General features: G+C 39.4%; 1 protein-coding gene across 3 annotated transcripts in view; it reads right to left on the minus strand.

Annotated features, from left to right (window-relative positions):
- Positions 1-13,424, minus strand: part of LOC121390004 (agrin-like) — a 312,421-nt gene that overhangs the window by 204,996 nt on the left and 94,001 nt on the right. For all 3 annotated transcript variants that reach the window (XM_041521696.1, XM_041521697.1, XM_041521695.1), the window contains exon 2: positions 182-217. In XM_041521696.1, the coding sequence (XP_041377630.1) occupies positions 182-217 (36 nt within the window). The remainder of the gene's footprint in view (positions 1-181; positions 218-13,424) is intronic.

The following is a 13,424-nucleotide window of genomic DNA, read 5'->3' on the forward strand; positions in this document are numbered from 1 at the left end:
TTGTAGTATTAGAAACACCAGGATGACCAGAAACACTTCAGTTGTATGGAAATGGATAATCTAAACAATAAAATATAAGTAATGTTTGATTTCAGTGATCATAAACGGCTCTAATAGTGAGAAATATGCCTTAGTGTTTAAAAACTAGGGTATGTCCCTTTAATTAAAGATTGATACTTACAGATTTCTGGTTGCTCTGGAACCTTGTACGGTCTCCCTGAAATAAACAAAAAATAGAAATTGTAATTTAACATGTACAAATGTGGGGCCAAATTGATGAAGCTGATAACTGTGTTTATATTAAAAGCTCCATGGCAAGTATTAAATATGGACAAAATGACATGTGTACCCCAAAGCTAAAAACACATAATTCTGATTAATTAAATGTCATGTAATTAAATTAGTACATTCCTAAATGTGCATCCATGGCTGTTTTGTGAAGTCACACACAACTGAGGGGTAAATACCATTGGTACATCCAATAATACATAAACGTACATGTATCAGACAGGAAAATAAACTTTGTCATCTTTAGTAATATAATAAAATTCCTGAAAATCAGACCCTCAGTTAATTGGAATTCTCTCAAAACTAGATAATTTTCATCATCCAGATACCAGGGGGCGGGACGTAGCCCAGTGGTAAAGCGCTCGCTTGATGCACGGTCGGTGTGGGATCGAACCCTGTCGGTGGGCCCATTGGGCTATTTCTCGCTCCAGCCAGTGCACCACAACTGGTATATCAAAGGCCATGGTATGTGCTATCCTGTCTGTGGGAAAGTGCATGTAAAAGATCCCTTGCTGCATTAGGAAAGATGTAGCGGGTTTCCTCTCAGTCAGAATTACCAAACGTTTGACATGCAATAGTCGATGACTGATTAATCAATGTGGTCTAGTGGTGTCGTTAAACAAAACAAACTTTCTTCTTCTTTTTTTCATCCAGACACCAATGGAGCCAAGTAAAAAAATCTGTTTTTAAGGGGTATTGGGTTTAGAAAAGTTCTGTTCTGATTTTTAAAATGGATTGGGAATTCTGGTTTACAGAGGGTCCAGTTTTGAGGGGTTTCACTGTATATAACATGTATTATGTATTTCAGTGTGTTATTTATTACTTTAATCTATATTACGTGATATACCAGCCACACAGAATACTCTAGTACATTATGTATCTCGGAATATATAACTTTTTAATGTATCTCGGAATGTATAACTTTTTAATGTATCTCGGAATGTATAACTTTTTAATGTATCTCGGAATGTGTGACTTTCTAATGTATCTCGGAATGTATAACTTTTTAATGTATCTCGGAATGTATAATTTTTTTATGTATCTCGGAATGTATAACTTTTTAATGTATCTCGGAATGTGTGACTTTCTAATGTATCTCGGAATGTATAACTTTTTAATGTATCTCGGAATGTATAACTTTTTAATGTATGTCGGAATGTATAACTTTTTAATGTATCTCGGAATGTGTAACTTTTGAATGTATTTCGGAATGTGTGACTTTCTAATGTATCTCGGAATGTATAACTTTTAAATGTATCTCGGAATGTATAACTTTTTAATGTATCTCGGAATGTATAACTTTTTAATGTATCTCGGAATGTGTGACTTTCTAATGTATCTCGGAATGTATAACTTTTTAATGTATCTCAGAATGTATAACTTTTTAATGTATCTCGGAATGTATGACTTTTTAATGTATCTCAGAATGTATGACTTTTTAATGTATCTCGGAATGTATAACTTATAAATGTATCTCGAAATGTATGACTTTTTAATGTATCTCTGCATCTACAATGTATGTAGGGTTTGGGAAGAAAGGGGGAATGTTGCTAATACCTATGTATAGTTTTAAAGTTTGTTTTGTTTAACGACACCACTAGAGCACAATGATTTCTTCATCATTGACTATTGGATGTCAAACATTTGGTAATTTTGACATATAGTCTTAGAGAGGAAACCCTCTACATCTTTCCATTAGTAGCAAGGGCTCTTTTATATGCACCATCCCACAGACAGAATAGCACATACCACAGCCTTTGATGTACCAGTCATGGTGCACTGGCTGGAACGAGAAATAGCCCAATGGGCCCACTGACGGGGATCGATCCCAAACTGACCACACATCAGGCACGCACTTTACCACTGGGCTAAAAAGAAATTATGTATAGCTTGCCCTACACTTAGAATCAATGTCCACACTACTTCAAAGACATTTGTTACTGTAATAGGACAGAAGCTATTTAAGGAGACAAAAGCTTTTAGAGTGTTTTTTCTTTAAGTCTGCACAGCCATTATATACAGTGAGACCAGCTCAGATGGACAACGTAATCAGAAAGAAAGAAATGTTTTGTTTAATGACACACTCGACATATTTTTTAAATTACAGTCATGTGGCACAGGATATACAGCTATAGATTAAAGAAATGATTAGAAAGGAAACCCACTGCTGTGACTCATTGAACTAATCTTTTCGATTGCAGCAATGGATCTTTTATATGCATCATTCCACAGACAGGGTAGTACATACCACGGTCTTTGATATACCAGTCGTGATGCACTGGCTGGAACGAGAAAAAGCCCAAAGGGCCCACCGATGGGAATCGATCCAACACCGGCCGCGCATCAAGCGAGCACCTTACCACTGGGCTACATCCCGCCTTAATAAAAGTATTAATTTATAACGTGAATATTAATTTTGTCGTCTATAATTATTTTAGAATTGATCCCCATCAGTGGGGCCATTGGGCTATTTTTCGTTCCAGCCAGTGCTCTACAACTGGTGCAGCAAAGGCAGTGGTATGTACTATCATGTCTGTGGGATGGTGTATATAAAAGATCCCTTGCTGGAAATTGAAAAAGGTTAGCCCATGAAGTGGTGACAGCGGGTTTCCTCTCTCAATATCTGTGTGGTCCTTGACCATATGTCTGATGCGATACAACCGTAAATAAAATGTGTTGAGTGTGTTGTTAAATAAAACATTTCCTTCTTTCTTTCTATAATAATTATTGAAAACTATTCAATTTGAATCCCATTACTTTTTGCAGGGCTCGAACTTAACGGCGGCATCGATGGCAATTGTTGTCGTTGAGATATAAATTGCCATAGGTAGAGAGCATCACCGATGGCACTTTTGTGCCGTCGATAAAGCTTCTCAACAATGGCGAAATGTATACACCTGGTGTGCATTATCTGCCAATATTTAACATTTGCACATTTAAAAGATGTCTATATATAACAAGATAGCCTTTCAGTCAGGTTTATTTCCTGCAAATATCACTTTTAAAAAAATTGCCATAGGCAGGCTCAAACTTGCCGTTGGTGGACTGTTTCACCCATAGAAATTCTTGTAAAAATTGCCGTGGGAGATACATTTTTAAGTGCAAGCCCCACTTTTTGTGTCTGTTAAAATTATCAATGTCTTGTCTAAATTTTAGGCCCTTTTTCACAGTCTACTTACCAAATTAATTGAATCATGAAAAAATATATATAATATATATACAGTGAAACCTCTCTAAACCAGTCACCCTAGGGACCAAGATAAATGTCTGGTATTAATAGAGATCTGGTTTAGAGAGGTTAAGTTCTGTAATGATTCTAAAAAGGGGACTCTGTAAAATGTCCAGTTTTAAGGGAATTCTGGTTTACAGATGGTCTGGTTTAACTGTATTAAAATATTTCTTCGTTGGTCGGTATATTTTATTTGGGGGGGGGGGGTTTATAATATGTTAGTCAGCTGGGTATTACTGTAGATATAATCAATGTAAGTATAGTTTGAAACACTATAGGTTGAGTGCTTTTTGTCTGGCTTTTATCAAGTAAAAAGCCAAGATATATAGCCATTACTGTTCTGGCAGTGTCAACCTTTGCGTTTAGCTTAATGTTAAAAATTATGTGTTTTAAAACGGCATTTCTCACAAACTGTAAGTCCTACATCAATGAATCATGGTTTATAGTTACATCTATGAATGTCCATTTTAATCCACATAATTTTTTTTTATTACTTATTAAATTAAAATTAAAATTAAAATTAAAATCATATTAAAATTTTAAAAATTAAAATTATTATTATTATTTATTTTTTTAAGCTTAAGTTAAACTAAACTTAAGTTAAAAAACATACATTGAAATAAACATCTTATGGATGCAATTATCAATGATTTATGGTAAATAAGACATTTAATTCTGTAGAATTCTTCTTTATATGCCTTAAAAAATAAATCATTCAATATAAAACAATCATGTAAAGTCGTGGTGGCATGTAGGCCAGTAATAAAGCATTCGCTTGATGTGTGGTCAGTCTACGATCGATCCCTTGAGCAAACCTTGTCCCGGGTTGAAATTTCCACTGCCTCATGACCACATATGATAGAGTCTACATGTATATATTAGTCCGACACCATATAATCATAATTAAAATGTATTTAATGGTTTGCTATGCAAAACATTCATTCCTTCCATCCTTCCTTCCTTCCTTCCTTCCTCCCTCCCTCCCTCCCTCCCTCCCTCCCTCCCTCCTTCCTTCCTTCCCTCCCTCCCTCCCTCCCTCCCTCCTTCCTCCCTCCCTCCCTCCCTCCCTCCTTCCCCTCCTTCCTTCTCCTTCCTTCCTTCCTTCCTTCCTTCCTTCCTTCCTTTATCTAAAGTCTACTTTGATACTAGGTAATTCTGTTTAACATGGGTTTTACTGTATGCATGTTGATGTGTTCCTGTACAAGGTCATTGCATGAATAAAATATGGGTTTTGTCTTTTGTGGTATAAAAGATTTTATAAGATCAATATAATCCATAAAACCCTATTTCCGACAGCCCGACATAATAAATAAACACAATTAGGCTAAATATACAGAATTTAAATTAAGATAATAAAATATGATTTCATTTATAGTTAATAAAACCTACATGTACATCACCTTCTCACTCACTCCCCACCCAAAAAAACCCCACAACCCCCCCCCCCCCCAAAAAAAAAAACCCACAAAAACCCCCACAACAACAACCAACAACCCCAAAACAAACAACAAAAACAAAAAAAACTACTTGTATAACACAACTCACAAAGAAAGAAACAAATAATGTTTTGTTTAAACAAACAACACTGGCATAGGAAGGGAAGGCTGGGGGACATGTGATATTTTGCTTTATATTTGCTTTATAATAGTGAAAAAGTGTGCCCCCCGCCCCCCCCCCCCCCCCACACACACACACGCTTTTTGGCACCTTCCTACAACACTGAACAACACAATTAATCCAAAAACATTTTTTAAAATTGGAAATGAAAATATAAAAAAATAATTTGTTGTGATACTGATCTGCCTGTATTCACAGAAATTAAAATTAACTAAATAATAAGCATGTGATATTTAATACAGTTAATCAGTTTACTGTCCAACCTGCTCCGACAGCCACCTCTGTAAAACAGGCACCTGACTTAAAAGGCCATTTTTGCCATCATCTTATATACTGTAGATTGGTTATTTGATTTTTGTAGTACAATTAACTCACATTAATTTAAGCAGTCACCTGTATAAAGAGACCAGCTTGTAAATCTCATATGATAGAAACTGGCCTGTATTAACCAGCCACCTGTCTAAATAGACTTTTTACTCAGGTGATGGCTCCCATGTGCAGTTGAATTGGCTTCTTTTTTTGTTTTTTTTGCCTTGTAAGAATTGGATTTTTTTCTCTCGCCTGGCAAAAATCTCACCATGTCACTTGGCTAATGGCACATGATGTGTACATGGAAGAAGGAACGAAATATTTTATTTAACGACAGACTCAACACATTTTATTTACGGTTATAAGGCATTGGACATATGGTTATGGACCACACAGATATTGAGGGAGGAAACCCGCTGTCGCCACTTCATGGGCTACTCTTTTTCGATTAGCAGCTTGGAATCTTTTATATTTTCTTAAAATGGTCATTTAGCATAGGTTTGACTGTAAAGTTATTTTCTTTCACGTAAAAAAATAAAACAGAAGAATCAATAAGACGTATTAGAAACTCAAGAAACAGACCTAAAGCAAAACATTTTATGACCTCAGTCTCATCTTTACATTTCAAGAAGATTTTGTTTCCATTTTTTCAAACAGTTGTCATTAGAAGTTCGTTTGATAAAGAAATAATGTTGCATTTCCGTAATTTAGCACTAGCTGTTACCAAGGTGGGGACACAAACACTATTTATAGCCTTAATAAATGTCATATACTTCTGCAATCAATATTTCAAATCCACTGGCCATGCCATTTGGACACAATCACTGCCATTTTCAATGAAATTTCTGTACGTTATTCCGACACAAAGAATTCAAAGAATATGGAAGAATTACGGAGTGACAAAAAAACAGTGTTCTCTGATGTTAGTGATTTTGAGGTTATAAAATGGTTTTCCAAGAATTCCACTCCTCAAATCTCTTTCAATGTTCTGCCATTCACAAGTTATTAAGAACAAATTTATTTCATCTTTACATCGTCTGCATATTGTACAAATGGGTTGGCCTGAGGATTAAAAGAAAGGAATGTTTATTTAGTTACCTCAGCACATTTTTAATGCATGGCCATTAGGTCTCGTGTTTATTAAATCTACAAAAAGTCTTCGTATCGTGTATCAGTTAATGTTTAACATTTGGTTTTGTTTAATGACACCACTAGAGCACATTGATTAATCAATCAGCAGCTACTGAATGGCAAACAATTGGCAACTCTGACTGTCTTAAGAGAGGAAGCCAGCTAAATTTGTTCATTAGTAGCAAGGTATCTTTTAAATGCAATTTCCCACAGACACGATAGCACATACCACAACCTTTGACCAGTTGTGATGCACTGGTTGGAACGAGAGAAAAACCCCAATCAAACAAATGAGTTAAATCCCGTCCCCTGATCACGGATGACAGCTAAACATTCTTTCAATAAAAACTGACCCATGATACACAAAATAACCGGCCTCGGTGGCGTAGTGGTTAAGCCATCGGACTACAGGCTGGTAGGTACAGGGTTCGCAGCCCGGTACCGGCTCCAACTCAGAGCAAGTTCTTAAGGGCTCATTGGGTAGGTGTAAGGCCACTACACCCTCTTCTCTCTCACTAACCACTAACCAACTAACAACTAACCCACTGTCCTGGACAGACAGCCCAGATAGCTGAGGTGTGTGCCCAGGACAGCGTGCTTGAACCTTAATTGGATATAAGCACGAAAATAAGTTGAAATGAATGAATGAATGAACACAAAATAATCTTGCACATGGTGGGTTTCTTGTGCATTTATGATCACTACCAAAATGCACATATGGCTAGAATTCATTTCCGGTACCCATTGGTTCGTACCAGCCTCAGTGGCGTCGTGGTTAGGCCATCGGTCTACAGGCTCGTAGGTACTGGGTTTGGATCCCAGTTGAGGCATGGGATTTTTAATCTAGATACCGACTCCAAACCCTGAGTGAGTCCTCCGCAAGGCTCAATGGGTAGGTGTAAACCACTTGCACTGACCTGTGATCCATAACTGGTTCAACAAAGGCCATGGTTTGTGCTATCTTGCCTGTGAGAAGTGCAAATAAAAGATCCCTTGATGCTAATCGGAAAGAGTACTCCATGTAGTGGCGACAGAGGGTTTCCTCTCAAAATCTGTGTGGTCCTTAACCATATGTCTGACGCCATATAACCATAAATAAAATGTGTTGAGTGCGTCGTTAAATAAAACATTTCTTTCCATTGGTTCGTTATTTGTCATTTTGTTCTTTCTAAATTATTGTTGTTTAAATCATTAAGTTTAAGAACATGCCATAATGTCTACAACTTACAATATAAGAAGCTGTATTTTTTTTAAACCATATTAAAAGAAAAATGCCTATGTATTTTTTGTGCCTGTGTGTCCTTAAACATTTATTAATTTTTTCATTCTATATATACTCTTCAAAAAAAGAAACGCAAAAGGGTACAAATGGGTTATAACTCCGATTTTATGTTTCCTACCGGTTCATGCTTTGTGAATATAAGGTCACTGCATGTCCCAAACACATTCCCACGGTTACATTCGATAAAACGCAGCTACTGTACAATAAAGTTCAAAAATGTGAATATTCGCAAAAACGCAGCCACGTGCAAACCATGTCACCACTGCACGTGCGTTGTCTGCACGTGCAACATGAACACCGACAGTATAAAAGTGCAGGGTGTTCGCTTGCCTGGCCTCTGTATCTGGCCGACAGTTGACAATCCAGGACATGCCACGTCTCAATGAACCGCAGAGAAACAATGCCATCGGCCGACTAGACGCAGGCGAATCCAGAACGGCCGTTGCCGGGGCATTCCATGTGTCCCCAAGCACCAAATCTAGACTGTGGGACCGTTACCAGCAACATGGATCAACACGTGACCTCCCTAGATCCGGTCGACCACGGGTCACTACCCCCGGGCAGGACCGCTACATCCGGGTACGCCACCTTCGGGAACGATTGACTACTGCCACCTCCACAGCCGCAGCAATACCAGGTTTGCGCAGGATATCTGACCAGACCGTACGGAACCGCCTACGTGAGGTAGGAATTCGTGCCAGACGTCCAGTTCGAGGTGTCATCTTAACACCACAACACCGTCGACTCCGACTGCAGTGGTGCCAGATTCATCGACAATGGCCTCAACTGCGATGGAGACAGGTGTGGTTCAGTGACGAGTCCCGATTTCTGCTCCGACGTCATGATGGAAGATGTCGCGTGTATAGGCGTCGTGGTGAACGTTATACGGCAAACTGCGTGCAGGAAGTGGACAGATTCGGCGGGGGTAGTGTCATGGGTGTGGGCAGCCATCTCACACACTGGCAGAACTGACCTGGTCCACGTGCAGGGCAAACTGAATGCACAGGGCTACATTGACCAGATCCTCCGGCCCACACATCGTTCCAGTTATGGCCAACACCAACGCAGTGTTCCAACATGACAACGCCAGGCCTCACACAGCACGTCTCACAACGGCTTTTCCTACAGAACAACAACATTAATGTCCTTCCTTGGCCATCGATATCACCGGATTTGAACCCAATTGAGCATCTATGGGACGAGTTGGACCGACGCCTCCGACAGCAACAACCACAGCCCCAGACCCTGCCCGAGCTGGCAGCAGCCTTGCAGGCCGAGTGGGCCACCATCCCCCGGGACGTCATCCGTACTCTGGTTGCTTCAATGGGCAGGCGGTGCCAGGCAGTTGTCAACACACGCGGAGGCCACACCCGGTATTGACTCCAGATGACCTTGACCTTGGTGGTGTGTCCTATCACTTACTCACAATGGACTAGAGTGAATTGTGAACAATCCTGCAACATTTGGTAATTATCGGACTCGTATCGGTTTTGCGTATATATACGACCGGCCTCGGTGGCGTCGTGGCAGGCCATCGGTCTACAGGCTGGTAGGTACTGGGTTCAGATCCCAGTCGAGGCATGGGAATTTTAATCCAGATACCGACTCCAAACCCTGAGTGAGTGCTCCGCAAGGCTCAATGGGTAGGTGTAAACCACTTGCACCGACCAGTGATCCATAACTGGTTCAACAAAGGCCATGGTTTGTGCTATCCTGCCTGTGGGAAGCGCAAATAAAAGATCCCTTGCTGCCTATCGGAAGAGTAGCCCATGTAGTGGCGACAGCGGGTTTCCTCTCAAAATCTGTGTGTTATCCTGAACCATATGTCTGACGCCATATAACCATAAATAAAATGTGTTGAGTGCATCGTTAAATAAAACACTTCTTTCTTTCTTTTCATTCTATATATAGTTATAATACAACACATGTGTATTTGCAGCCTCATTACATGTATGTAAACCATTTAATGTTTGTGTTTAAATCATTCACTCTTGGTATGCTATTTATTAGATCACACTCATTTTTAGAGTAAAGAAAAATCATATAAAACATCAAATAAAACATCAAATAAAACATCAAATAAAACATCAAATAAATAAAACAGCAAATAAATAAAATATCAAATAAAATGATGTTAAACTTAACTTATAGAGAGAGTGGGTGAGAAAAAATTAAAAGTATGGTGAGTTTCATTTTATAAATTTTCACTAATTTTTATGGGTTCTTTTTTAGCTTTGTTTGAATTATTTTTTGTTTGGTGGTTTGTCAGTGATTGAAAATTTAAAATTATTCTACTTCATTTTATTGGTGAGTACCGGTATTAAGAATATTTAAATTCAGAGTTTTCTAAATCCTGACATTGTCTTTGAACTGTGAACAATAAAAGAAAAAAAACAACAAGAAGAACTTTTAAGTTTAATTTAATTATGATTTAATTGCCCATCCTTACAGTGACTTACACATTCAGCCTAACGTAACGTAATTTTCTTCCGCCATTGTCATTATCCATTGATTATGCATTAGTCTTGTAATATTGGCTACACACTTTAGATGTTCTTGTAATCCCGTGACGTTTAGAATACTTGAGCTGATTTATGTGTATCTAATGATGTAGGAGAATTGGTAATCTGCCAAAGAAATCATGTAATTGTGGGTTTTTACCTATAATTTATTTCAGAAGTGATACAGTATTAAATTTAATAAATGAAAGACCAAAACATCTGCCAGATCAGGAAGAAAGAAAGAAAGAAAGAAATGTTTTATTTAACGACACACTCAACACATTTTATTTACGGTTATATGGCGTCAGTGATATGGTTAAGGACCACAAAGATATTGCGAGAGGAAACCCACTGTTGCCACTTCATGGGCTACTCTTTTTGATTAGCAGCAAGGGATCTTTTATATGCACCATCCCATAGACAGAATAGCACATACCATGGCCTTTGATGTACCAGTCGTGGTGCACTGGCTGGAGCGAGAAATAGCACAATGGGCCCACTGACGGGGATCGATCCCAAACCGACAATAATAATAAAGGCTTTTGTTCAACATGATCTTTAGGTGTGGTTTGGAGGTGGACGGGGGTCAGAGGGTGGAATTATCTAATTTATTGTTTATGGAGATTTTGTGAGAATATTTATTTATTGCAAATGATGTCTGAATCAATTATTTTATCCATCCATCCATCCATCCATCCATCCACCCACCCACCCACACACCCACCCACCCACCCATCCATCCATCCGTCAATCCGTCCATCCATCCATCCACCCGTCCATCCATCCATCCATCCATTCATCCATCCACCCACCCGTCCATCCATCAATCTTACCAGCCACCCATCCATCCATTCAAACCCACCCACCTTTCCATCCATCCATCCATCCATCCATCCATCCATCCATCCATCCATCCATCCATCCATCCATCCATCCACCCACCCACCCACCCATCCATCCATCCATCCATCCAAACAACCATCGAACCATTCAAACAACCAACTGATCGAACCAACCAACCAACCAACAAATTGACCAACCAACCAATGCTCTGAGTTCTCTGTCATAGACAGGATAGCACATATCACAGCCTTTGAGAAAATATTTCCACCTGTTAGCCCTCATTATATTGATATATGTATAAAGATGAAACCTCACCCTAACCCACAAACTAACTCTAACAACAGGGGAGTATTGGCCGCATATTTTAATGCCTTTGATATACATTGGCTGGAACCAGAAATATCCCAATGGACCCACCAACGGGGATCGATCCAAAACTGATCACACATCAGGCAAGTGCTTTACTACTGGGATATGCTGTCTAAGTGATTTTAATATGATTTTATTCATCCTACATTAACCACCGCCTTGGGTAGACAGCTCACATAGCTAAGGTATGTGTGCTCCGTGCTTGAAATTTAATTGGCTGTAAGTGCCTGTATGAAAATCCAGTTAAATAAATTAGCCACCAGTCACATTGCAGCCACAAGACATAACACAAGACAGTTAGTGGTAACCTACTTTACTGTCGGACTTGAACATAACACTTGTAGGTGTCAGAAAGAAAGAAAGAAAGAAATGTTTTATTTAACGACGCACTCAACACATTTTATTTACGGTTATATGGCGTCAGACATATGGTTAAGGACCACACAGATTTTGAGAGGAAACCCACTGTCGCCACTACATGGGCTACTCTTCCGATTAGCAGCAAGGGATCTTTTATTTGCACTTCCCACAGGCAGGATAGCACAAACCATGACCTTTGTTGAACCAGTTATAGATCACTGGTCGGTGCAAGTGGTTTACACCTACCCATTGAGCCTTGAGGAGAACTCACTCAGGGTTTGGAGTCGGTATCTGGATTAAAAATCCCATGCCTCGACTGGGATCCGAACCCAGTACCTTACCAGCCTGTAGACTGATGGCCTAACCACGATGCCACCGAGGCCGGTCCCTTGGGACCAAGTCAAATGTCCGGTTTTACAAATCCTACAGAAAACCAAACAACGGTGTACATCGACAGGAACTCCAATCATCCACCTGCAATCACAAAGCAAATCCCATGAACTGTCAGCAAGAGAATCTCTCTCCTCTCATCAACCGAAGACATCTTTGCCAAAGCCGCCCCCGCAAAGCATTAGAAGCAAGCAACTATACAGAGAAGATAGCATTCCATCAATCAGACATGAAAACAGGAGCAAGCACCAAAAAGAAAAATAGATCTAGGAACATAACATGGTTCAACCCGCCATACAGCAGGAACGTAAAGTCAGAAGTGGGGAAAACATTCCTACAGCTAATAAAGAAGCACTTCCTGACCGGCAGCAAGTACCACAAACTTTTCAACAAGAACAACATCAAAGTAAGCTACAGCTGTATGAAGAACATGAAAATGATCATACAACACCACAATCAAAAATCATCGCCGAAGACAGCAACAAGCAAACAGAGAACAAATGCAACTGCAGAAATAAGGATGATTGCCCACTTGAGGGAAACTGCCTCACTAAATCAGTTATATATGAAGCTGCAGTGCATACCACTAACACACCAAGCAAGACATACATAGGCCTCACAGGGGGATCCTTCAAAGAAAGGTATGCCAACCACAAGAAGTCCTTCAATGACAGCAAGTACGAAAAGGAAACAGAGCTGTCGAAATACATTTGGGAATTCAAAAGAAAAAACGCTGAGTGCACAATAACATGGCACGTAATAAGGAAAGTGAACACCTTCAAGAGAAGCACGGGGCAGTGCAATCTATGCATTGAGGAAAAGCTGGAAGTACTGAAAGCTACAGGGACCAACTTGCTGAACAACAGAAATGAACTTATATCCAAATGCCGACACCCACCCACATGGATTATTAAACACAGCCACCTAAGCTAAGCCGAAAAAGAATAGCCCGTACCCACTGCACCTGTTGTGACGTCACTGCTTCATGACGTAACAACAAGGCAGTTACATGTTACCTGATGATCGCTCATAGCGTGAAACTTTAAGTAGTAACAAAAGGTGTAACTGTATATATATATATATATAGATATAGATACACACACAC

This window comes from Gigantopelta aegis, chromosome 15 (genome assembly GCF_016097555.1).
Source record: "Gigantopelta aegis isolate Gae_Host chromosome 15, Gae_host_genome, whole genome shotgun sequence".
Lineage (NCBI taxonomy): Eukaryota > Metazoa > Mollusca > Gastropoda > Neomphalida > Peltospiridae > Gigantopelta > Gigantopelta aegis.